This window comes from Gouania willdenowi, chromosome 2 (genome assembly GCF_900634775.1).
Source record: "Gouania willdenowi chromosome 2, fGouWil2.1, whole genome shotgun sequence".
NCBI classification, from domain to species: domain Eukaryota; kingdom Metazoa; phylum Chordata; class Actinopteri; order Blenniiformes; family Gobiesocidae; genus Gouania; species Gouania willdenowi.
Genome location: NC_041045.1, coordinates 11,620,045 through 11,646,929, shown reverse-complemented (window position 1 = coordinate 11,646,929; position 26,885 = coordinate 11,620,045). Strand labels below are relative to the sequence as shown.

General features: G+C 34.2%; 1 protein-coding gene across 1 annotated transcript in view; it reads right to left on the bottom strand.

Moving 5' to 3' along the window:
* LOC114476221 (interleukin-1 receptor accessory protein-like 1) overlaps positions 1 to 26,885 on the bottom strand; it is a 316,582-nt gene that overhangs the window by 176,288 nt on the left and 113,409 nt on the right. Inside the window, exon 5 of the mRNA XM_028467582.1 lies at positions 25,166 to 25,319. Coding sequence (XP_028323383.1) covers positions 25,166 to 25,319 — 154 coding nt within the window. The remainder of the gene's footprint in view (positions 1 to 25,165; positions 25,320 to 26,885) is intronic.

The following is a 26,885-nucleotide window of genomic DNA, read 5'->3' as shown; positions in this document are numbered from 1 at the left end:
GGGTTAGCTACAGGCTACTTCCAGGTACCAGGGAACACGCTGCCCTGGTGTCAGAGTGATGGAGTGTTTCTAGAATTAGCAGCGTATGTACAGGCCTGACCTCAGTGAGTGGATGCATTAGGCTTTGAGTAGTTGCATAGCAACAGATGCACAAAGGCTTCTGTTGGCTGTCACCGGTTCAAGAAGCGAAGGAGGGAAAAATAAAGTGATGTTAACTGGAAACGGTGGATAGGGGTCCCTGCACGGGTCATAAATCACATGTGAGGAGTGTTGTTCTTTAACGGCGTCGCTCAGGCCTGGATACGACTGACCCTGAATGAGCTGGTAGAGACGGAGGAAAAGAAAGTCAAGAAACATGTTCTATGACTCATATTCATATCATCTACTCACCTTTACTGAAGCTTATTAACAAAGCACGAGGTCAAGGAAAGGAAATTTCTTTTCAATTATTGGAAGAAGGAAGAACTGAAACGTATTCAAGCAAAAGGTGACACTAGTTAGCATCATATGCTAATAAGTGGGTAGGGAAAGTAAATTCATCCTTGCCATTGGCTTTCGAAAGCATTCCAACCAATCAGAGAGCTGGATTTGGTTATAATCCCTCCTCCTTCATTAGATCTACTAGTCCTACTAGTGAATCTTATGGATTTTAGTAATACTAGTAAAGTAAAAACAGCCAATAGTACTACTAGTGAGATACTGAGTGTACTAGTATTAGTAATAGTTAGTGTCGGCGTCATGGCCGTGCCCCCCCCTGCTGACCTACTGTGCCCCCACTCTTCCCATGCCAAAGGGGGAGCTTTTAATGACTGAAAGTCAAAAGATCTGATTGGCTATCGCAACTGACTACACACACCGACAGCGAGGACGGAGCCTGCTCTGTTGATTCACGTGACGTCACTCACACTGCTGCATCGGGAGAGCCAGAGCCATATAGAGCTATAGATATAGAGCATAAATTCAGATTAAACTCTGCTGCACACTGTGCACATAAAGCTGAACACCCAAATGCTAGTTCACTACATTTCATAAAGCACTATTCAGTAGTAGTATTTATGTATGCGACAAACAAAGCTCATGTATCATTGACTGTCAGGCTAACGTCGCCTTTAAGATGTATTGCATGTTTGTTTACATTATGGGGGGGTGCTAGTCAGTGCAGAGCGTGCGTTCTTGTGCCCCTCACAGTTTTCTTAATGCCCCCCCCTTTAATACTGGCTGGCGCCGACTCTGGTAATAATAATAAAAAAAGTTTTATTCTACCAGTAGTACTAGTAGAATATGTTCCTAGTAAAAACTTTAAGCTTTACTAGTACAACTCATAACACAACATTGTCTACTAATAGTTAATTTTGCTTTACTACACTGTAAAATAAAAAAAAGTTAACTTCACTAAAAAACATGCAAACTTGTTGCCTGAATAAAGCTAATTTATTGACTTAAGTAATAAGTTAATCAAATCTAACTGATCTAAGACAATATAAGAGGTGGCCTGCACTCATCGTAGTAATAGAACACAATCTGTTTATGGTGCGAGTGCGTGGGTAGACCTTACTACACTGTATAGAATAATACATTTTACTTGTTGACTTCAATTTTATTACTTAAGTCAACAAATTAGCGTTATTAAGTTCCAACAAGTTAATTTTGTCTTATTTTTTGCAATGTTATATTTAGGTTTCTTTTCTTCAGACAACTTTTTTCAGGAATTATACTTTGAAATTTGCGTTGATCTCCTGACACGTTTTGACTGCCAACTGTCAGTATGATGCCTCTGAGGAAGTACATTTCAAAGTAAATTTCCTGAAAACAATTGGCTAAATAAATGAAACCATAACAAATGCATTTTAACAGTGAAGTATTTCTTTTTTTCTTCAACTTTTTTACAGTGTAGTAAAGCAAAAATTACTATTAGTCAGTGACGTGCCGTGACGACTAGGGTTGGGTAGGCACGTTGCAAATCGAGACCACCAATGACAATTTCATATGTTTCTGCTGTCAAGTGTTAATTCAATTCAAATCAATTTTATTTGTATAAAGCAATTTCCAACAAAGTCATCTCACTGTGCTTAAAGTATAAAATTCATAATAAGAAAGAAAAAACCCAACAAGATCCACATGAACAAGCATTTAGCCATCTAACAAAATCAACATCATAAACACCATTAAAGAAACATAAACAATTATTTTATATAGCCTTCATACTCTCCCAACAAGATATATCTCATGATACGACAGCACATCTGTTGTTTGTGTTGGAAACACAGAGAAAATGACAACAACAACAACTCAGAACAGCCTCAGCGAGGAGCATCCACAAAGTCAATCCTTCCTTTTGTACCATTCACTGTAGAAAATACCAACAATGTTCTGACCTTACCTCTGCTGAAGATCTGGTAGCTCAGGTGTTGGTCTCCCATCTTTTAAAAGCTGTTGTTTTTCCTCTATCTATATTTCTCTATCATCTCTAGCGCTGTCATCCTGTCTGTAGTGTTATCCCGCCCGCTAGCTAGCGAACGTAGCAGCAGCAGTCACGTGATATCAATTCACTAATGTACTGTGAACTTACGTATAGCATTTAGCATAGCGCGGTTATGTGCAAAGGCAGCTCTCAACGCTGCCTATGGACGTAAATGGTTGTCATCTTGGGGAACTGACTGCGCATGAGCAATGAGAACGGAGGCAGAGGAGCAACGTGCCTTTGGGAGGGGGCGTGGCCTCCCTCTGCCTTACAGCGGAGTGAAAAAAAAAAAAAAAAGATTGTGCAGCGGTTCCAGGAAATAGCGCAGTTTAGTAATTTGGGCTATGAAACACACAAAATGTGGACACTTTCAAACGTATAGGTACTTTAGGCTATTGAAAATGGAAAAATAAATAATTTATAATTATATTATCATTAAAACAAAATCAAAATATCAAATCACCCTTGGGTAGGCACTGCCTACCTTGCCTACCCTGACGGCACGTCACTGCTATACGTAGACAAGTTTGTGTTACTAGTAGTATTAGTAAAGCTTTTGAGTTATTACTAGGAACATATTCTACTAGTACTTTTTATATGCTATTACTACTACTACTACTACTACACTCAATATCTCACTTGGAGTACTAGTTTTGCTTTTCCAGTACTTTTTACTTGACCAATAAAGGGTACCTGCACACTAGTAACCAAGTCTAATACCAGTAAAGATATTAAATATATATGATATTAAACAGCTTTCCACAGACTAAGTGAAACAGGTGATGGTTAATGCATTTCTAATCATTTACCTGGAGTTTATCGGTCACAAATAACGTGTTGGATGTTGATTTAAAGGTTAAAAATGAGCGTGGATATGATATCTATTGCTCGAGGAGGTGAGACATCAGGACGTTAAATAACGAGTAGGAAAAACGTCAGTATTTACTCCAACAAACAAGTTTCAACGAGGCCGAGTCCAGTATTGATCGAAACACTTTTCCTGCACATACTGCCCTCTCAGCAAGCGTTGCTCCTTGTTTGTCTTTGGCTTTAAATCTAAACACTCGACAGCCAGTACCTATGTACTTCCATGTAATTAAAAAGTGAATTAATCTTGAGCGCTACCCGTCATAAATTCCCCCATTTTCTCCTCTTTTTTCCAGCCTCGCTTTTCAGCTCCCCTCGATAAATAAAGTCGTAGGGATCAATGGGAGTATTACTGGGCGGCAGTGCTAGTGCTACACTGTGTGCACGTTTGGGTTCGCCCTGCAGATATGTAGCAACATGGGGGGTTTTTGAATATGCTGAATCCATTTTTAATGGGATCCACGCAGGGCCAGCTTTAAGTCATTCGGTGGCCTAGGCAAGAGTGGACTGAATTTTCTCATTCAGTGGCTGTTAATATTGACTATTGTTTGATATGAATTATTTTCTTTTATTAAAAAGGTTAGCTGCACCTTGTTTTTCCATCTCCACTGTGTTTTGTGTCAACATTTACTACAACGGATCTCTGCGTGTGTATTTGCACCTGCTTGTCAGTCGTACTATTTTCCTGTGCTAAAACAATCACCGCAAACAGTTCCAGATTTGATGAACTGCATTGCACCCACTGCATTCATTGATTTGCATTTCCTCCTCCCATTAATTTCCCTTAAGAGATCCGCCTACTTTACATATTTATCAGAGGGAAACGGGCTAAATGGATTGAGGCCATATTCTGATGGGCTGAAGACGCGCAGTCCTGATTCCCTGGAGAATACAACCTATTTTTAAAGTTTAATGCACTGTAATACAATATAACAAAAATGGTGCAAAATCCAAAAGCAATGCAAAACAGTGCAATCAAAAGTTAAAATAAAATTTTCAGTACAAGGTAATTTCTACTTTCCTGCTTGATTTTACTAGTCAGTAGCAAAAATCCTAAAACCAAACAACACAGTGTGCAAACAACACAAAAGACATATATAATAGAACAAGAATTAAAATAAAATAAAGTTAAATATGGGTAGAGAATTAGCAGGTATAGTTAGAGATTTTTAATATTAATATTCAATTAAGAGAAAACATGGACAGTGATTGTAAAGAGTGTGTTTCACATTTATTATACTTTTTAAATTATTATTTAAAAAATTAAAAATAATGGGGGGGGGAGGGTGCAAATTGGCGCCCCTCCAGAAGATGGTGCGCTCAGCGGCCGCCTGTGTTGCCTGTCGGGAAGGCCGGCCCTGGATCCACACTAGAAAAAAAACCATCGGTTCCTACTTAAAAATCAAGGAATCCAAGAAGGCCGCCAATCCGTTTTGGATATTTTCTCATCACTTTGGTTTTATTTGACAGAGAAATGTATGATCTCAGTGGTGAATTATAGGTTGTCAGGTTCAAATAATTCAATGAAATATCTTAAAATACCATAACTTTGTGGCAAAATGTAGGTTTTTGGGGACAAGGATTCATGAAATAGCTTAAGATGCTGTATATTGCATCCAGATCAAGATATAAGATGGCCAACACAACTCTTTACACATAGCAAGGGTGAATTATATCTATTTTCATTTATGTCTAATTCTTTTTTCATTTTGTGTGATTCTATTTTTGTATTATATTTTTTGGAGTCATTTTTGTGTCTTTTGTGGCCTTTTTGTGTGTTTTTCAGTCATTGTGGATTTTTGGAGTCCCTTTTCTTTTCCTTTGTTGTGTTTTTGTCTATATATTTCTCTCATTTTGGGGTTTTTAGAGTCACTTTTATGTTCTTTTGTTGTCCTTTCATGTATTTTTCACTCATTGATGTTTTTTGAGTTAGTTTTGTGTTTTCTTGGATTTCTTGATGTTGAGTTGGAGGCGTTGGTTTCTTCCAGCATGGATCCCATTAAAAAATGTATTTGGCATTCTCAAAAACCCCCATGTTCATGCTTTTTTCCAGAAGTGGACATTTTTTTTTGACATATTTACTGTGCTAGGTCTAAAACTGTCGGGAGGAAAAAGTTGAGGAAACAAGACGTTGAAAGAAAAGTGAGAGAAAGTTGTAATTAGGCAGATGTGGACATGGTGTAATTAATCATGATTGCTTTAATTATATACTTTGTTTTTCCCTCCGTGACGACGACAAAGAAAAGATGAAGGATCTACAGCGTTAACACTGCTTCTATTGAGTTTCCATCGCCGTGGATATTAAAAAAGGACAATTCTCTCCCAGCAGCAGCAAATAAGTTCCCCTCATGCCAGCTGAGTGAATTATTCCTCCGCTCGTTCCATAAAAACGTGCCTTTTTAAGTTCATTATTTCCCTATTTTCTACAAGCAAAGCAACTTCTGATACAATCTTTTAATTAGGGCTTTACAAGTTGCAGGAAAAGGAAAGAGGAAATGATTATTTCAGAGTTACAGCAAAGCTCCCAAGGACACAATTCACCATCTTTGTGGAACTCGGTGCATCATCAACGTCTCATCTACGTCTAGATCTACACTGAGGAACTCTGGGAGGTTCCCAAAGCTGACGACGGAGGTCCAACGGATGCCATTGGAAACAAACAAAACAACATAAATGAGAGGAAAGTGTATTAGATGATACCAAAAACACACAAAGAACAATAAAAACACAGAATTAACAACAAAAACATGTACAATGAGAGGAAACTGTATTAGATGATACCAAAAAACACACAAACAACAACTAGACTACACAAAATGACAACAAAAACACATGGGAGAAAAATCCTAAATGATAAAAGAAGGAATAATAATAATAATACATTTTATTTAAAAGCACTTTTCAAGACAGTCAAAGACACTTTACAGCTTAAAAACAAGAAGTACAGTGATTGAAAAAAATATGACAACAGAAACAAACAAAACGAGAGAAACAAATTACACCAAAAACACACATAATGACAACATAAACATGTAAAATGAGAGAAACAAATACTAAATTACACCAAAAACACACAAAATTACAACATAAACACATTAAATGAGAGAAACAAATGCTAAATTATACCAAAAACACACAAAATGGCAACATAAACACACAAAATGAGATAAACAAATACTAAATTATACCATAAACACACAAAATTACAACATAAACACGTTAAATGAGAGAAACAAATGCTAAATTATACCAAAAACACACAAAATGACAACATAATCACGTAAAATGAGATAAACAAATACTAAAATATACCATAAACACACAAAATGACAACATAAACACGTAAAATGAGAGCAACAAATACTAAATTATACCATAAACACACATAATGACAACATAAACATGTAAAATGAGAGAAACAAATACTAAATTATGCCATAAACACACATAATGGCAACATAAACATGTAAAATGAGAGAAACAAATACTAAATTATACCATAAACACACATAATGACAACATAAACATGTAAAATGAGAGAAACAAATACTAAATTATACCATAAACACATATAATGGCAACATAAACATGTAAAATGAGAGAAACAAATACTAAATTATACCATAAACACACATAATGGCAACATAAACACGTAAAATGAGTGAAAAATATACTAAATGATATTATAAACACCCAAAATGACAACATAAACATGTAAAATGAGAGAAAAATTTACTAAATGACATTATAAACACACAAAATGACAACATAAACACACGTAAAATGAGTGAAACAATTGTATCAAAAATACAAACAACAAAAAATATGCACAAAACGACAGCAGAAACACTCAAAATTAAGGAAAAAAATACTAAACAATACAAAAACACACATAATGATGACATATACACATAAATTAGAGGGAAATGTGAATTTTAAGTACTTTGGAGGAATAGCACATTTCTCCTTCTCGTGATGCCTCGGCCTGTTCACGTTGTCATTTTTTGACTTGCAACAATGATGCAAGCAAATGTCAATGACAGCTCAGGTTCACGCGTAGCTACCCCCCATCCACCCCCCCAGGCCTGTGGGGAAGGTCAGTAGAAGTGTGAGCTGTGCTCGTGATAAGAAAAGGTGGAAGAAACAACGAGGGCACAAAGCTGTGGGAGCAGAAACACAGAGATGCTATCAGCGTAGCATGCTCAAAATGAAACCGTTAGCTTCATGCTAACGGCTACAGGAGATTCTTTTGATGATATTTAAAGCAGATGTGGCTGATGTGTTTGTGTGAAATGAATTCCTTTGTTGTATCAGCTGGTTGACTGGGTGGTGTTGGCTGCGAGGGATCTATAGGAGAACCTTTACGCACAGCTTGTAACAATTGCATCAGCGTCACAGTTAAGCATGCCCCGGAGTGCAGTATGGACTTAATGCAGTGGTCACCAACACACAGGGGGAAGGAGAGATCGCTGCAATCAAAGTGTGAACTATTGCTTATAGATGCATCGCACCGCGCTTTGCATTTTAGCCTCAGGCCTCGTTACTATAATTATCTTTACATCACAGATGATAAGATAAGCAATAAAGAGAAGATGTGATTGACGGCTTGAAGAGACAAAGTCACGTTGGCTACATTATTATTGTTTAGGAAAACCTAATTTGTGCCTTCAAAATAACAGACAGGGGCCCAAAAGCATTAGTCATCAAAATTAAATGCACAAAATGAGTCGATAAACACTCAAAATGACAGAAAAATGCACAATATGGTTACAAAAATACACTAAATAACAGAAAAATATACAATCCGACAAAAGAAACAGTTTAAATGAGACAAAATACACTAAATGATGGAGAAAACATAGTTACAACAATGAAACAAAATGACTATAAACACTCAAAATGACATTTTTGTGTTATTTTGTGTATTTCTGTAGCCATCATGTCTTTTCATGTCATTTTATGTTCATGACTTAGTATTTTTCTCCTGTTTTTATGTAATTTTAAGTGTTTTTATTGTTGTTTTGTGTGTTTTCATTGTGCTTTTGTACATTTAAGTCACTTACTGTGTTTTTGTATGTTGTTAGTTTGTTTTTGGTATCATTTAGTGTATTTTACTCTCATTTTATGTCTTTTTGTTGTTGATTTGTGTGTTTTTGTTGTCATTTGTGTTTTCTGTTGTCGCTTTGCACATCTTATGTTATTTTGTTTATTTTTCTGTCATTTTAAGTGTTTTTCATTATTATTAAGTATATTATCTAATTTGCTCTTGTTGTCAAGTGTTTTGTTGTTTAGTGTATTTTTGTTGTATGTTTTCTGTGTATTTTATCTCATTTAATGTCTTTTTTTGTTGATTTTTTTTGGTGTTTTTTTTTCTGCTAATTTGTGTATTTTCGTAGCCATCTTGTTTACACTTCTGTCATTGCGAGGAGAACGCTGTTGATTTTGTCACTTTCCCCTCATGGCCGCCGCGCCTCCCTGTGATTGGTTCGTAATCCCACAGCGGTACAGCAATCTAGTGAGGGGAGGCGCTCAGTGCTAATGACGGGGCTGTCCCTGAATGCATCGTAAAAGATTCTTCAGTGGAATTAAAATCTCATTTAGTCGTGCTCCAGATCCGTCAGAAAGGAGCAGAGACGCACTACATCAGGATCTATAAGTCACCACGTGAGCTCAATGGAGAAAGAAGTGCACGTGAGTGTGTAAGTATGACTCTGCAACTTTTCCAAAGAACCTGACGTGACACCTTTCCCACTTTCCCTCTGAGTGTGCAGCGACTTATTTTCCCAAAGCTTCAACATCTACTTTCACCTTTACGCGCACAGCGACTTCATCAGAGAGGCTGGATTTTAATTGGCTGCGACAGTCGTCAGTGAACGCGGGACCTTTTGATTGGGTCACGCTGTCACACAGCCAGCCCTAATTGGACAAAAACCCAAAGGAAACACACGACCTAAAGTGCCCGTGTGCGTGTGTGAGTCTAAATCATTTAGAAGTACGATGGTGCAAATCTGAAAAGCAATTAAAACCAACATTTAATTCTATAAATGTCAAATTACCATGTGGTAGCTTAGCTTTGCTAGCAGTTAGCAACTGTCGCTTCTTCTTTCTAACAAGCAACTAATCTGGTTTTAAAGAGAAACATTTTTTCAAGCAAATATCTTGAAATGTTTTGATCTATGTATTTATCTAATAAAGAGCAGCTTTAAATAAGCTACAAGCATTTCAAAGCTACCTTATTTTTTTGTAATAAATAAACAAAACAAAGATTCTTCCATTTAAAAGAGAGAAACAGAATGTGGTTAAAGTTTTCACTCTTTCATGAGGAGGTTTTTCCAGACGTTTCCACATTGAAATGCTTCGCAAAAGCTCACTGGAAACACTTTTTACACAATTATACGTCACCGAGTCACATGACGTGACACACCTGGTCACATGACCACTTCTCTCTGAGAAAACATTGCGTGGTACGTGTGGACAAAAGAGGAGACCCAGACATTTCTTAGCATTATACTTAAAAAATATTACATTATAGACAACAAAGGAATGCAGAGTTTTTTAAAGTCCATTTTCCTTTAGCATCGCAATTATACTTTGTTAAAACTTTTTGAAATATCGCTTTTATTTTGCGAAAAACTGTAATGCAAACACAGCTAATGTGTCTTTATTTCGTCTCTCGCAGCTTTAACGTTTGTGATGCGTTTATTGCAATCGTTGTAGTCGAGTACTTGCAATGTTTGTCAGTTGATCCTTTATTTCGCGGCTTTGGTCAGCGCTCGCTTGTTTCCGAATTTTCGGAAAAGGTAAACCGTACTTTTTTTGTACTTTTTGTTAGGGCTGGATGGTATACCACCTCAAACCAATATATTATTTCATTATGATATGAATTTTAAATATACAGCCGTACCGGTGTATTTGATTACACACATTTCGGAACGCTACGCTGCGTCGCGTTTCAAACCGGACCCTTTTCAACGTTGAACGTCTAAAGAGGAAGGCAAACAGTAGCGCTCTGTGTTAATTGCGGTGTAAATCATATGTGTAAATGGATAAGAAAGACACAATTGAAAGCTCTGAAGCTGCATGTGAGCAAGCCTTTTCTACAGGAGAACAACACTCACGGACACGGTTAGCATAGCATGTCAGCAGTTCGGCAGTATTACACAGAAAAAGAGAGCACAGGATCGCAATTTGTAATTTCTATAATGCGGAAATAAGTCCTGCAAACAAAACGCTACCTTATTCACCAAAATAAACCACCACCACTGAGTATGTAGCATTTAAAGCTAGAAGTCAAGCCAATGCTAAAGCTAATCTAGCGCGGCACAGAGTCATTGGGCTGCTGTTGCAAACTTGTATTATTTGCTAGTAGTGTGGAATATTTCTACAAAATTCCCACATCATGACAGTAAAATAGATCATCCTAAGTCAATCGACTGCATTAATTCCTCTTTCAACCAGTAGAAAATGCTGTAAACACCTGATTATGCATGAAAAAAAATACTGTGAAACCGTTAAAATTTTGAAAAATACCGTGATATACATTTTTGGTGATACTGTCTAGCCCTACTTTTTGTACTAAGTTTTAGTCAAAATGTTGGACTTTTTCCCCGCATAGGTAGAAAAGCTTCCCTCTACGGCAGCGGTATTAAACTCATTTTAGTTAGGGGGCCAAATATTTTATGCGGAAAACCAGTAAATTTCAACATTATTGTGTCCGAGTTTACACTTCTACGTATACATAAAATAATAAATATGTAAGAAAATGACAATATCAAAGCAATAAGTGACAGATAGCAGTCCCAACAGGATCTTCACTTTAAATTTAATACATTTTTTGACCAATTTCTATTTAAATAAGGGAAACATAGAATCATTTTAGGGAAATTTAGGAAATTTGCAAGAATTTTTAGTTTTTCCAACAGTTTAACATTAAAAATGACTGCAATCATGCGACATAAGCGCCAGGAAAACTACGTGCAAATATTGTTGAGTTTCTTCCTCCGTTTAGCAACAAAATATATCAGCGTACACAACATAACACTGTACCTGACAGCTAAACCAAAATAAGCGTTTTTTAATTATAACCCATGTGGCCCCATTTTCAATCATCGCTAACCCTTCTGTTGGCGCTAACTCTTGAGCTGACGACAAACGGCTCTCAACCTTCATCTTTTCCGTCTTCAACCAGTCTTTGTGTATGCGCCACACTCTCAAATAAATGGGTTTTTGCTTCTTCTGCTTTCTTCCTCCTCTTTCTTCTTCTTTAAAGTTCAACAAAAGCCTGCTTTGGAACCATTAAAATAACTTGTCATGACAGCGTAGCCCGGAGTGCAATCAATTTCCTTTACATCAAGGCCCAACTGGGCATTGCCACTGAGCTAAGTGCTGGTAAGCAATCCTCCACATTCTGATTGATTCCACTTTGATACACAACATCATCTTCCGACATGAATTAATGGCCTCGGCCACCAGTCCAGGCACTGGCGTGGTTCCGATCTCACTCAGAACGAGAAAATAGGCCTCTTTTTAGCAGCAGAAAACATGGAAGTATCAGCCGCGTCTCCCTCAACTCATTTCCAATGCACCTTTAGTAAAATGACCAATCTGCAACTAATTAACATCGCCGTAATTTATGCCACAAAATAGATTTTTGCTCACCATAAATTATGCAGGAGTGCCTTCCTACCTTATCTCTCGGGTGGAATCGGTGGATTGACGTGTGGCTGAAGTGTCCTTGATGGGAAATTTCTACAAACTGTCGGAGATAGAAGGCGGGGGGTGGGGGGGGGGGGGGGGGGGGGGGGGGGCAAGGCTACAGTTGTGTATAGGCTATACTCATGACCTTGTGAGCAGCTGTAAATCTACTCACTTTAACTAGTAAGTGGACAATAGTACTGTGACGATGTTGGATATTAGCTTTTAGCCAATAACATAGACTACATTTCTAATTTCTGCCATTAACCAATACCGATATAGTCACAGGCTCCTTTTCGAGGTCTCATTATATATCTCTCCATAGATGGAAACACTACTTTTATTCCCACTGGATGTATTCCACAAATAAATGTCTGTGCAAAAAAAGGAATATGTATTCTAGTGTTGTGCTGTGAAACCTAGACAAGACCAAGACTTTTTGGGAGTCGAGGTTGAACAGTGACAGAACATTCTCTCTTGTTAGTTTCAGTTTCTTTTAAATACATTGACGGACAAAAAAGGTCTCCACAACTCTATTTAAAGAACTAAAATCACAACAAACTGGTTTCACTAAAATCTTGGAAAATATAAACTCTTGTGTGCATTAAAAACCACTGATGAGTCCCAAAGTCAAAGATAAAACAAAATAAGATAAAAGACAATCACATATAACATGGGAGGACAGAAGCGGGAGAACTGTGGGCCGCCACAAGGGCGGCGCCCCGTATTTCTTAGATGAGAAGTGGAAAACAGGAGTTAGGAAGAGTGGGAGAAAAAGGCAGGTCCCAAACTATGCTCCTTTAGTGATTGGCACAGTGTGGGATAAGGGAAAAAAAGTTTGGGACTTGTATTTCAAATCTCAAATATCTGAAAACAACATGTTTATTAATCAGGAGAATGTACAGTAAGTACATTCAGACTAGAAATAAAATGGATGGTCCCTGTTTTTGCAGGTGTCTGACACATAAGGAAACCCAACCAGCGAGCCAATGGGAAATGCTTTCAGTGAAGTTTCAACATTAATTCATCAGAAACAGTTCAACTGTAAAAAACATCGGTTGCAAAAGTGTTTCTCCGAGGGACAGCATGTGTGAGTGAGTTATTAAGCAGCCTGGATGGACTTTGTAGAGCAAAAATTAGATTAAAAAATCCAACTATATTAATATACAAAGCTTCTTTATTACTCATTTCATCGACCTGCCCTAATTATTAGGACATTAGTCTAACATTAGCTGGGTTTCCATGACAGATTTTCGCAAAATAAAAGCAATATTTCTAAATGTCGATTAAGTATAATTGCGCTTTGAACGTGTTTCCAATGTGTTTCCAATGAAGGTTGTTTTGGGGAGGAGCCTCGTAACTCCCATAAAATCTCATCGCGCAAACTTCCATATAACACTCCACGTCATGTTTACTCGGAGAGAAGTGGTCATGTGACATGTATTTGCGGAAAAATCTGTTTCCATAGGCGCTTTTGCGGCACATTTCAATATCAAAATGTCCAAAATTCCTCCTTATGAAAGCGATATTTCAGTGTTTTTTTTTCAAAATTCAGGTCTTTCCATTACCAGTTTTTATTGTGCTATTTAGATTTTGGCCATTTCCAAGGGTAATGAAAACACAGCAAATCTAACCGATATCAGGAGGTGAAGTGATCTTATTGTGAAAGGGCTCTTATTGTGAAGAAGAACAATATATATATAACAATAGAGATAATAGTGCACTTCTGTGTGCGTTCCTTGGAAAATGTCTGACGTGTTTTATGCAAAATATTATATTATTTTTATAATAATATCAGACTTCTCCTTTTAGCTCAGCATCTCTTAGCGTAGCTATTAGCATGCATCTCCTTCCCCCTGCACGCACACACACACACACACACACGGCATCCTGATGGATTTCCACCTGCTGCAGCATCAAAGGAGCAGCTCACAGGAGAAAAAGTGATTGCACTGCTGAAAGTAAAGAGTCTGAGTGGTTACTAAGTTACTGTGTGTTTATTTTTGGGCAGTTGTGGCAACCTATCTCATTGCTTTCTGTTTTCCATTGTTTGTCTCTTTAAAGAAATGACAGGAAGCTGGCAACGTGTGTCTATTTTTGTTTGCTTGCTTGTTTTTTTGTTTGTTTTCTCCAAGAATTAGCTTGACATGGCTCGCTGCTCACAGTGCCCACGTTTTTATAAGCCGACACAAAATAGTATAGCCTCGAATTCAGAGAAACACAAAAATGTGTCTTATCTGAGGGTCACGTGATCAATATTCACGTCAGCGTTTAGAATAATGACCAATCTGAGCAAAAACACAGGAGACAACAAATCATTTTGTTGTTATTTTGTACTTTTTTCTTTTGTCGTTTTGTAAATTTTGTGTCATCTTGTGCAACTTTTAGGGTTTAATTTTGTTTTTTTTTGTGCATTTTTGTTGTCATTTCCTATTTTCAATTTTGTGTATTTCTGTTGTAAACTTAACATAGTTTTCTGTTAGTTTTTGCATATTTTTTTGTAATTTTGCAAATGTTTCTGCATTGTCTTTGTTGCTGTTTAATATATTTTTCTGTTATTGTTTTTTGTGTATATTTCTGTAATTTTATTTTGGTTTCGGGGTTTATTTAGCCTTTTTTTAGTGGCCCATGTCTCCTCTAATGAAAATGCAATAAGATGCTTTTTTTTAAAAAAAATAAAGTGATCAGTTAATAATAAATAATAAACCTTTTCATCCAGAAACATTTCCCAGCTGTACATCTCTTATTTTGAAGGTGAAAATGCTTGACGACGCGTCTCCTGAAGCGAGTTTCACCTTGGCAGCAGGTTTCTGTCGCACATCTTATCAAATATCTATCAATTATCTAACTGTGCTTACAAATGCTCCGTTGACACCCCGTACATGTGGGACTGCTAATTAAGACGCCTTACATAATTAATGCTTCCGCTTCGCTAATTAGCGCTCGCTTAGTGCCATAGCATTCATGGATGTGAAAATCAGCGCTAAACTACTGTAGCGCTGATGTAATTCCACACCACAGTCGTGAGGTGACTGGGAATGCTGGGAATGGAGAGAGAGACAAAAAAGGAGATAACCTTCAAACATGTCAGCTCGTCTCAACACAGAAAAATAAAGTGTGACGTACAATTTCATACAGATTTTTTACACATATCCGATTGTAAAACTGTCTAATTTTACCGTTCAAAAACATCTATAAAGTATAAATATTATTATAATATTTTTACCTGCATTTTTTTCTCCTGTAAATCACGAGGATAACCTGTCCAAAACACCAAAATAATGAAAAAAAAGCAAAAAGTAATAATAAAAAAAAAAACAAATATAGAAAAGTAATGTGTGTGTATATTTGTAGTACATTTAATTATGCTTTTTCTTTCGGGACAGCACAATTAAGACCAAAGGACACATGTGGCCCCCGGGCCACCAGTTGCCTATGTCTGCCCAAACATGCTCCAGACCCAAACTCACACTAACTTTTGTCCAATTTTAAGGCGCTGGCATGTCTGCCAGATATGATGTATAGCAGATATTTTTATATATTCTGAGAGAGTAGGTGGAGCTGTATTTACCAAATTTCAGTTTCCTATGTGATGTTGTTGCTAGGATATTGGAAGCTGAAAATGGAAGAAAGATAGGAACGCACGAAAATCAACATTGGAGATATCTCAAAAAGTGTTTATCCAATCAAACAAAAAATTCACAGTGTGACCTTTGACAACTAGCTGCTATATATATATATATATATATATAAAAAAAACAGCTCGTGTGTGACTTTGACACAAAATCGACTTCCTGGCAAAACTTTATTGAGAAAAGCTTTGACTTTATGTAACAGTGTGGGTTGGAAGAGGAGGAGGAGGAGGAAGAGGAGGGGGAGGATGATGCTGTCAGAGGCAGATTCATCTCATTATTGGCGCCAAAGAAAAGCCTGAGGTTCCGCCTTTCACCTCTGATTGATATTTGATCTTGACTCTGCGATGTGAGCGTAGCAGCCGTGGGACGTGACAAACAGCCAGGCACAAAATCAAGGTGATAAAAAAAAAGTATTGTGTCATAAATCTCAGCGAATACTTAAAACACAATAACAAAAATAAGCCGTCATCCCCCTTCTGTTTACGCAGGTATGACACACACACACACACACATACACACACACAGGTGTGCTTCTCACACTCATCACAGATCCTCGCTCACTAATCCACTTCTGAAAATACGCAGTGAGGCCCAGCAGGGGAGAAACACAAAATCATTCCAAATGACCACGAATCTCATCCATCAAGTTTCAGGATTTCTCGAGAAGCTTGTGCGACGACGGAGAAACGCACACGTTTTAATCATCGCTCCATTTTCTTACACATTCAACACCGTTTTTAATGAGCCGAAGAAAGTGATTCACGCGTCGCCATGTGAGACGTTGTCGCGCTCATCACTCACCCGCTAACAAAGTTAGCGTCGCAAACTTTCCCCACTGCAGTGAACACTCAATGTCAAGGTTAAACTTGTAGATCTAACCAGAACAAGGTTAGTTATACTGATTTCTCATCGATAACAATGTCCGAACCAACAAATATTAATCCTGCATTCATCAAATAGAATATTTTGTCCAAAAAGAGTGTAATATGCGTGTGGGAAATATCAAAAAATCATGAAATGTGTCATTTTTAATGAATAAAGTCGATTTCAAACATCCACATTTGACAGAACGGCACTAAATTACTCCTTAAAAGATGATTTGATGAGCCTAGCTCCTAAATATTAACACTGTAAACCTAATTGCAGCTGGCAACTTCATTTTAACTAATACATTTAGAATACACTTTACTGTAAACAAACTCCAAATTTGAGTAGGACACGACAGACATGAACAAGCTGATTTACCGAATAAATCTGTGATATCCACATTCATTTATTGATCTGAATAATATCCACTGCTATCCAGGAAGTCTAATTATTATTTGGGCCATAGTATACAGTCATCTTAAAGATGTAAATCCTTGTTTAATCAGAAACAAAATTGGTTAACAGTGACCTAATATGTTGGAAAAGGTGGCAAAATGGGATTTAAAAAACCACAGAAATTGGTTAAAAACTGCAAATTCAAGTGGCCAAAAACTAAAAAAAAAGTGGTCAAAAATGATTCAAAGTGTCAATATTGGCTTAAACACGGCAGAAAAGAGTATGAACAATTAGTTTGGCAAATACTGGGCATGACACGTGACACTCTTGCGCGGACACACAAACACTTGTGCGTGCGCGCGGCCGTGCACACACAAACATTCGCGCAACGCACAGAGAAACACTTGTGCACACACACAAGCACTCTTGCGCACAGACACAAACACTCTTGCGCACACACACAAACACTCTTGCACACACACAAACACTCTTGCGCACACACACAAACACTCTTGCACACACACAAACACTCTTGCGCACACACACAAACACTCTTGCACACACACAAACACTCTTGCACACACACAAACACTCTTGCGCACACACAAACACTCTTGCACACACACAAACACTCTTGCGCACACACACAAACACTCTTGCGCACACACACAAACACTCTTGCACACACACAAACACTCTTGCGCACACACACAAACACTCTTGCGCACACACACAAACACTCTTGCACACACACAAACACTCTTGCACACACACAAACACAAAAAAACTAAATTCACTAAGCTCTGCAGGTGAAACAAACGGCTCTGCATCAGTGAAATATAATATATATTTGCAGTATATATAATGTAAATTGCACAAAGCAACAAATCAATAATGCAATTCATTGCCAATGCTTTTAATAGTTCAGTCGTAAACTAAATTTAGTTAAATCAAAAGCAGCTAGCAACTTCATTTCAACTAATACAAAAAAAATACACATTCGAGTTTTGGTTTCTAATATATTAAATAAATAATGAATAGCTCTCGTCAAGCACCTCCTCCTCATTATCCAAATCATAAGAAGAAGAAAAGGATTAGCGTGGAGGAGCACTCAGCCGTCATGGCCACATTCATTATCTCCCACCAATTAAAGGAGGAATTATATTAAATATTATTTTCCAGCCTTTGTCGTACGCTAACGAGTCGACTCATCATGGTGGAACATTCCCTCCATATTTAAAACATATAAACATCACAAGCTTGAGTCGCTCCTGGAGAACAATGAACTAAAGTGAAGTGTAGAAATCAATGTGCCTCAGTAACATTTATCACAAGGACAGGATAGCATAAATTAATGCTAGCAGCATGCACGGGATGCTAATGCTAAAGAACAGAAAACTAAATGCTTTCTCCAAAGTAGGGGTGTCAAACTGTTTGTAGTTCAGGGGACAAATACAGACCAGTTTGTGCATTTTTGTCATTTAGTGTGTTTTTATTGTAGTTTTGTCTATAGTTGTCATCATTTTGTGTGTTTTTATTGTAGTTTTGTCTGTAGTTGTAGTCATTTTGTGTGTTTTTATTGTAGTTTTGTCTATAGTTGTAGTCATTTTGTGTGTTTTTATTGTAGTTTTGTCTATAGTTGTCATCATTTTGTGTGTTTTTATTGGAGTTTTGTCTATAGTTGTAGTCATTTTGTGTGTTTTTATTGTAGTTTTGTCTATAGTTGTAGTCATTTTGTGTTTTTATTGTAGTTTTGTCTATAGTTGTCATCATTTTGTGTGTTTTATTGTAGTTTTGTCTATAGTTGTAGTCATTTTGTGTGTTTTTATTGTAGTTTTGTCTATAGTTGTAGTCATTTTGTGTTTTTATTGTAGTTTTGTCTATAGTTGTAGTCATTTTGTGTTTTTATTGTAGTTTTGTCTATAGTTGTCATCATTTTGTGTGTTTTATTGTAGTTTTGTCTATAGTTGTAGTCATTTTGTGTGTTTTTATTGTAGTTTTGTCTGTAGTTGTAGTCATTTTGTGTTTTTATTGTAGTTTTGTCTATAGTTGTAGTCATTTTGTGTGTTTTTATTGTAGTTTTGTCTATAGTTGTAGTCATTTTGTGTGTTTTTATTGTAGTTTTGTCTATAGTTGTCATCATTTTGTGTGTTTTTATTGTAGTTTTGTTTATAGTTGTCATCATTTTGTGTGTTTTTATTGTAGTTTTGTCTATAGTTGTAGTCATTTTGTGTGTTTTTATTGTAGTTTTGTCTATAGTTGTAGTCATTTTGTGTGTTTTTATTGGAGTTTTGTCTATAGTTGTAGTCATTTTGTGTGTTTTTATTGTAGTTTTGTCTATAGTTGTCATCATTTTGTGTGTTTTTATTGTAGTTTTGTCTATAGTTGTAGTCATTTTGTGTGTTTTTATTGTAGTTTTGTCTATAGTTGTCATCATTTTGTGTGTTTTTATTGTAGTTTTGTCTATAGTTGTAGTCATTTTGTGTGTTTTATTGTAGTTTTGTCTATAGTTGTCATCATTTTGTGTGTTTTTATTGTAGTTTTGTCTATAGTTGTAGTCATTTTGTGTGTTTTTATTGTAGTTTTGTCTATAGTTGTAGTCATTTTGTGTGTTTTTATTGTAGTTTTGTCTATAGTTGTAGTCATTTTGTGTGTTTTTATTGTAGTTTTGTCTATAGTTGTCATCATTTTGTGTGTTTTTATTGGAGTTTTGTCTATAGTTGTAGTCATTTTGTGTGTTTTTATTGTAGTTTTGTCTATAGTTGTAGTCATTTTGTGTTTTTATTGTAGTTTTGTCTATAGTTGTCATCATTTTGTGTGTTTTTATTGTAGTTTTGTCTATAGTTGTAGTCATTTTGTGTGTTTTTATTGTAGTTTTGTCTATAGTTGTAGTCATTTTGTGTTTTTATTGTAGTTTTGTCTATAGTTGTAGTCATTTTGTGTGTTTTTATTGTAGTTTTGTCTATAGTTGTAGTCATTTTGTGTGTTTTTATTGTAGTTTTGTCTATAGTTGTCATCATTTTGTGTGTTTTTATTGTAGTTTTGTTTATAGTTGTCATCATTTTGTGTGTTTTTATTGTAGTTTTGTCTATAGTTGTAGTCATTTTGTGTGTTTTTATTGTAGTTTTGTTTATAGTTGTCATCATTTTGTGTGTTTTTATTGTAGTTTTGTCTATAGTTGTAGCCATTTTGTGTGTTTTTATTGTAGTTTTGTCTATAGTTGTCATCATTTTGTGTGTTTTTATTGTAGTTTTGTCTGTAGTTGTAGTCATTTTGTGTGTTTTTATTGGAGTTTTGTCTATAGTTGTAGTCATTTTGTGTGTTTTTATTGGAGTTTTGTCTATAGTTGTAGTCATTTTGTGTGTTTTTATTGTAGTTTTGTCTATAGTTGTAGTCATTTTGTGTGTTTTTATTGTAGTTTTGTCTATAGTTGTCATCATTTTGTGTGTTTTTATTGTAGTTTTGTCTGTAGTTGTAGTCATTTTGTGTGTTTTTATTGTAGTTTTGTCTATAGTTGTCATCATTTTGTGTGTTTTTATTGTAGTTTTGTCTGTAGTTGTAGTCATTTTGTGTGTTTTTATTGTAGTTTTGTCTATAGTTGTAGTCATTTTGTGTGTTTTTATTGTAGCTTTGTCTATAGTTGTAGTCATTTAGTGTGTTTTTATTGTAGTTTTGTCTATAGTTGTCGTCATTTTGTGTGTTTTTATTGTAGTTTTGTCTATAGTTGTAGTCATTTTGTGTGTTTTTATTGTAGTTTTGTCTATAGTTGTAGTCATTTTGTGTGTTTTTATTGTAGTTTTGTCTATAGTTGTAGTCATTTTGTGTGTTTTATTGTAGTTTTGTCTATAGTTGTCATCATTTTGTGTGTTTTTATTGTAGTTTTGTCTATAGTTGTCATCATTTTGTGTGTTTTTATTGTAGTTTTGTCTATAGTTGTAGTCATTTTGTGTGTTTTTATTGTAGTTTTGTCTATAGTTGTCATCATTTTGTGTGTTTTTATTGTAGTTTTGTCTATAGTTGTCATCATTTTGTGTGTTTTTATTGTAGTTTTGTCTATAGTTGTCATCATTTTGTGGGTTTTTATTGGAGTTTTGTCTATAGTTGTAGTCATTTTGTGTGTTTTTATTGGAGTTTTGTCTGTAGTTGTAGTCATTTTGTGTGTTTTTATTGTAGTTTTGTCTATAGTTGTAGTCATTTTGTGTGTTTTTATTGTAGTTTTGTCTATAGTTGTCATCATTTAGTGTGTTTTTATTGTAGTTTTGTCTATAGTTGTCGTCATTTTGTGTGTTTTTATTGTAGTTTTGTCTATAGTTGTAGTCATTTTGTGTGTTTTTATTGTAGTTTTGTCTATAGTTGTAGTCATTTTGTGTGTTTTTATTGTAGTTTTGTCTATAGTTGTCATCATTTTGTGTGTTTTTATTGTAGTTTTGTCTGTAGTTGTAGTCATTTTGTGTGTTTTTATTGTAGTTTTGTCTATAGTTGTAGTCATTTTGTGTGTTTTTAATGTAGTTTTGTCTATAGTTGTCATCATTTTGTGTGTTTTTATTGTAGTTTTGTCTATAGTTGTCATCATTTTGTGTGTTTTTATTGTAGTTTTGTCTGTAGTTGTAGTCATTTTGTGTGTTTTTATTGTAGTTTTGTCTATAGTTGTAGTCATTTTGTGTTTTTATTGTAGTTTTGTCTATAGTTGTCGTCATTTTGTGTGTTTTTATTGTAGTTTTGTCTATAGTTGTAGTCATTTTGTGTGTTTTTATTGGAGTTTTGTCTATAGTTGTAGTCATTTTGTGTGTTTTTATTGTAGTTTTGTCTATAGTTGTAGTCATTTTGTGTGTTTTTATTGTAGTTTTGTCTATAGTTGTCATCATTTTGTGTGTTTTTATTGTAGTTTTGTCTATAGTTGTCATCATTTTGTGTGTTTTTATTGTAGTTTTGTCTGTAGTTGTAGTCATTTTGTGTGTTTTTATTGTAGTTTTGTCTATAGTTGTAGTCATTTTGTGTTTTTATTGTAGTTTTGTCTGTAGTTGTAGTCATTTTGTGTGTTTTTATTGTAGTTTTGTCTATAGTTGTCATCATTTTGTGTGTTTTTATTGTAGTTTTGTCTGTAGTTGTAGTCATTTTGTGTGTTTTTATTGTAGTTTTGTCTATAGTTGTAGTCATTTTGTGTGTTTTTATTGTAGTTTTGTCTATAGTTGTAGTCATTTTGTGTGTTTTTATTGTAGTTTTGTCTATAGTTGTAGTCATTTTGTGTTTTTATTGTAGTTTTGTCTATAGTTGTAGTCATTTTGTGTGTTTTTATTGTAGTTTTGTCAATAGTTGTAGTCATTTTGTGTGTTTGTATTGTAGTTTTGTCTATAGTTGTCATCATTTTGTGTGTTTTTATTGTAGTTTTGTTTATAGTTGTCATCATTTTGTGTGTTTTTATTGTAGTTTTGTCTATAGTTGTAGCCATTTTGTGTGTTTTTATTGTAGTTTTGTCTATAGTTGTCATAATTTAATGTGTTTTTATTGTAGTTTTGTCTGTAGTTGTAGTCATTTTGTGTGTTTTTATTGGAGTTTTGTCTATAGTTGTAGTCATTTTGTGTGTTTTTATTGTAGTTTTGTCTATAGTTGTAGTCATTTTGTGTGTTTTTATTGTAGTTTTGTCTATAGTTGTCATCATTTTGTGTGTTTTTATTGTAGTTTTGTCTGTAGTTGTAGTCATTTTGTGTGTTTTTATTGTAGTTTTGTCTATAGTTGTAGTCATTTTGTGTGTTTTTATTGTAGTTTTGTCTATAGTTGTAGTCATTTAGTGTGTTTTTATTGTAGTTTTGTCTATAGTTGTAGTCATTTTGTGTGTTTTTATTGTAGTTTTGTCTATAGTTGTCGTCATTTTGTGTGTTTTTATTGTAGTTTTGTCTATAGTTGTAGTCATTTTGTGTGTTTTTATTGTAGTTTTGTCTATAGTTGTAGTCATTTTGTGTGTTTTTATTGTAGTTTTGTCTATAGTTGTAGTCATTTTGTGTGTTTTTATTGTAGTTTTGTCTATAGTTGTCATCATTTTGTGTGTTTTTATTGTAGTTTTGTCTATAGTTGTCATCATTTTGTGTGTTTTTATTGTAGTTTTGTCTATAGTTGTCATCATTTTGTGTGTTTTTATTTGAGTTTTGTCTATAGTTGTAGTCATTCTGTGTGTTTTTATTGGAGTTTTGTCAATAGTTGTAGTCATTTTGTGTGTTTTTATTGTAGTTTTGTCTATAGTTGTAGTCATTTTGTGTGTTTTTATTGTAGTTTTGTCTATAGTTGTAGTCATTTTGTGTGTTTTTATTGTAGTTTTGTCTATAGTTGTAGTCATTTTGTGTGTTTTTATTGTAGTTTTGTCTATAGTTGTAGTCATTTTGTGTGTTTTTATTGTAGTTTTGTCTATAGTTGTAGTCATTTTGTGTGTTTTTAATGTAGTTTTGTCTATAGTTGTAGTCATTTTGTGTGTTTTTAATGTAGTTTTGTCTATAGTTGTAGTCATTTTGTATGTTTTTATTGTAGTTTTGTCTATAGTTGTAGTCATTTTGTGTGTTTTTATTGTAGTTTTGTCTATAGTTGTAGTCATTTTGTGTGTTTTTATTGTAGTTTTGTCTATAGTTGTAGTCATTTTGTGTGTTTTTATTGTAGTTTTGTCTATAGTTGTAGTCATTTTGTGTGTTTTTAATGTAGTTTTGTCAATAGTTGTAGTCATTTTGTGTGTTTTTATTGTAGTTTTGTCTATAGTTGTCATCATTTTGTGTGTTTTTATTGTAGTTTTGTCTATAGTTGTAGTCATTTTGTGTGTTTTTATTGTAGTTTTGTCTATAGTTGTCATCATTTTGTGTGTTTTTATTGTAGTTTTGTCTATAGTTGTAGTCATTTTGTGTGTTTTTATTGGAGTTTTGTCGATAGTTGTAGTCATTTTGTGTGTTTTTTGGGTCATTTTAGTGTTTTTTTAATATATATAGTTGTGTGTGTGTTTAGAACCAATATGTGTGTCTTTGTTGCTATGTTCGTTGACAATTTGCATAGTTTTGGGGCATTTTGTGTATTTCTGTTGTCATTTCGTCTGTTTTTATGATATTGTTATGGTTGTTTTGTGTATTTTTGTTATCCTTGTGGTTTTTTATGTAACTTGACATGTTTTTTGCAGTCATTTTGTGTATTTTTTTTTTCACAATTTGTATTTCTTTAGGGATTTTGTGTATTTTCATTGTCATTTTGTAGGTTTCTCTGGTATTTTTTGTGTATTAAACATAACTGTACATTTTCTGAGGCATTTTGCGCTTTTTTCTGTAATTAATAATCTGTGATATTGGTTTCTGTTTATCTTTTTTGTATCCTTGCAGCTGAAAGCAGCAGAAAGGATGAGAACATCTGAATGAGTCACAGCTCAGAGGCTTTGGTTTGTTACAAACACATTTTACACAACACGCAGTGACAAACACTTTTCAAATGATGCAACACTTAAAAAAAATAAACAAGAAATAATTTAAATAAATTAAAGAACATTTTGAAAAAAAAAAAATATAATAATAATAATAATAATAATAATAATAATAATAATAATAATAAAGCAAAAAACAATGCAATGCTTAAAATAATAATAAAAACATAATAATAATAATAATAATAATAATAATAATAATAATAATAATAATAATAATAATAATAATAATAATAGAACAAATTCAAATGTTAAATTAATAAAATAATGTAAAACTTTAAATAATTACAAAAAGAAAATTAAATGAAAAATAATTGTACATTTTTTTAAAGAATAAATTAAAATAGAAAAATGATGCAATACTTCAAATAATTAAAAAATATAAAAACAAAAAAATAACAAAACAACAATTCAAAAAATAAGAAAAATGCAAAAAAAAAATGATGCAACACTTAAAATAATTAAAAAGACCTAAAAAAGAAATAATTTAAAAGAATTTAAAAAAATTATGAAAAATAATAAAAAATATTTTTTTTAAAATTAAATAAATATAGATTAAAATTAAAGAACTAAGAATGAAAAATATGTATTTTTTAAAATAATAATAGAATACAAAATAATAAACTCAAATATGAAATGAAAAATGATGTAAAACACTAAATAATAAAAAAGTACATTTTATATCTCCTGTTCTATACACCTTACGGTAAACACTGAATAAACAGAAGGTACACGTTTGGTCCCCAAAGGGGCCCCGAGGGTGAAAGCAGCAGAATAAAGAGAATAAAAAGAGAATCCTACCTGTGACAGAGAGCTCAGTCGTTCTCCGCACCACAAAGTTCCCAAAGGGCAGCTCACACGTGTAATTCCCAATGTCATCTTCCCTCACTTCTTTGATGGATAGAACATCTCTCCTCCTTTCAATGCTCTGTCTCCACTCCTTTGGTTTACATTCCTTTAGACACAACATTAGGACACATTTAGAGATACTAGAGTGAGCAACATCCATGCTAGTAGAAAAATGACCAATGACCAGCATTAATACAGGAAAATGTCAGTTTTTCCTCAAATTTTTGTACTTGTGAGTATTTCTTTTTAAGCCTTTGTGGGTTTTTCTGTAATTTAATGATTTTTGAGTCATTTTGTGTGGGTTTTTTTTAGGTATAATGTACATTTTATTATTTATTTCATATGTTTTTTCCAGTATTTTTGTTTATTTTGGTCACCATTTTGTGTTTCTCTATGTGTACTTTCGTTGACATTTTGCATATTTTTACTGGCATTTTGTATTTCTATGGTCATTTTGCCAGTTTTTCTGATATTGTTGTAGTTGTTTGGTGTATTTTTGTTATCATTGTGCTTTTTTCTGTAATTTGAAAAGTTTTTTTTGAGTCATTTTGTGTATGTTTTTTCCATTATATGTATTTTTTTAGGCATTTTCTGTATTTTCATTGTCATTTTGTATGTTTTTTTCTGGTGGTTTTGTGCATTTTTGTAACTTTTTTGTGTATTAAATGTAATTTTGTACATTTTCGTAAGCATTCTGTGCATTTTTTGTAATATTGTATATTATTAGGCATTTAGTGTACTTTTGTTGCCATTTTATATATTTTTGCTGATTTTTTTGCAGTAGTTTTGTGTATTTTTGCAATTTTTTCTGTAATTTTGTATGTCATGTCTGATCCACAGTCTCACACTAGTGTCTCTACTTCACATCACACTGTAAATGCAATGCCGACTTCCAATTGGGGTCATCTGTGTACACAGACGATATACATACTGTATATATGCATAAAAACAAATGGCAAACTGTATCAGTTGCTAGGCAACCACTTTGACAACCGTCCTATTCGAGGCATCGTCACGGTTAGCAGGAAATTAGCTTAGCGGCTGTAAATTAACAGCTATAAATAGCAGTAGGCTACATTCATCTTTAAGTCGTGATGCATTCTGTAATCTATCCATACATACACAATACATATAATTACACACAAACTGTGTGCGTGTTGAGAATCTAAATGTTGACACTTTTCCTTTGTGAGTTCAGAGAAAAATGTGGAGCACATCAGTGAATGTCAGCGAACCACATTCATTTATTAATCTGAATAATACCCACTGTTATGCAGTAGGTTTAGCATTATTTGGACCATAGTATACAGTATTGTCATCTTAAATCATTGATTTAATCAGAAATAAAATGGGCTAAAAGTGACCAAAAATGATGGAAAAGGTGGTGAAATGGGATTTTAAAGCCACAGAAATTGGTTAAAAGTTGCAAATTGTGTGTAACGAAATTTAAAAACTGACAAATAATGGGCACGACAAATTGGCAAAAAAAAAAAACAAGCATGAAATATGGTGAAAAGTGGTTAAAAGTGACAATAATGGGTCAACACATTTGACATTGGGTGGAAAGAGGTGGAAAGTGGAAAAATGTGCAAAAAAGACATTGAAATTTGATGGAGAAGGGGCAGGACTTTTATTATTATTTGGGCTATAGTATATAGTCATTTTAAAGATG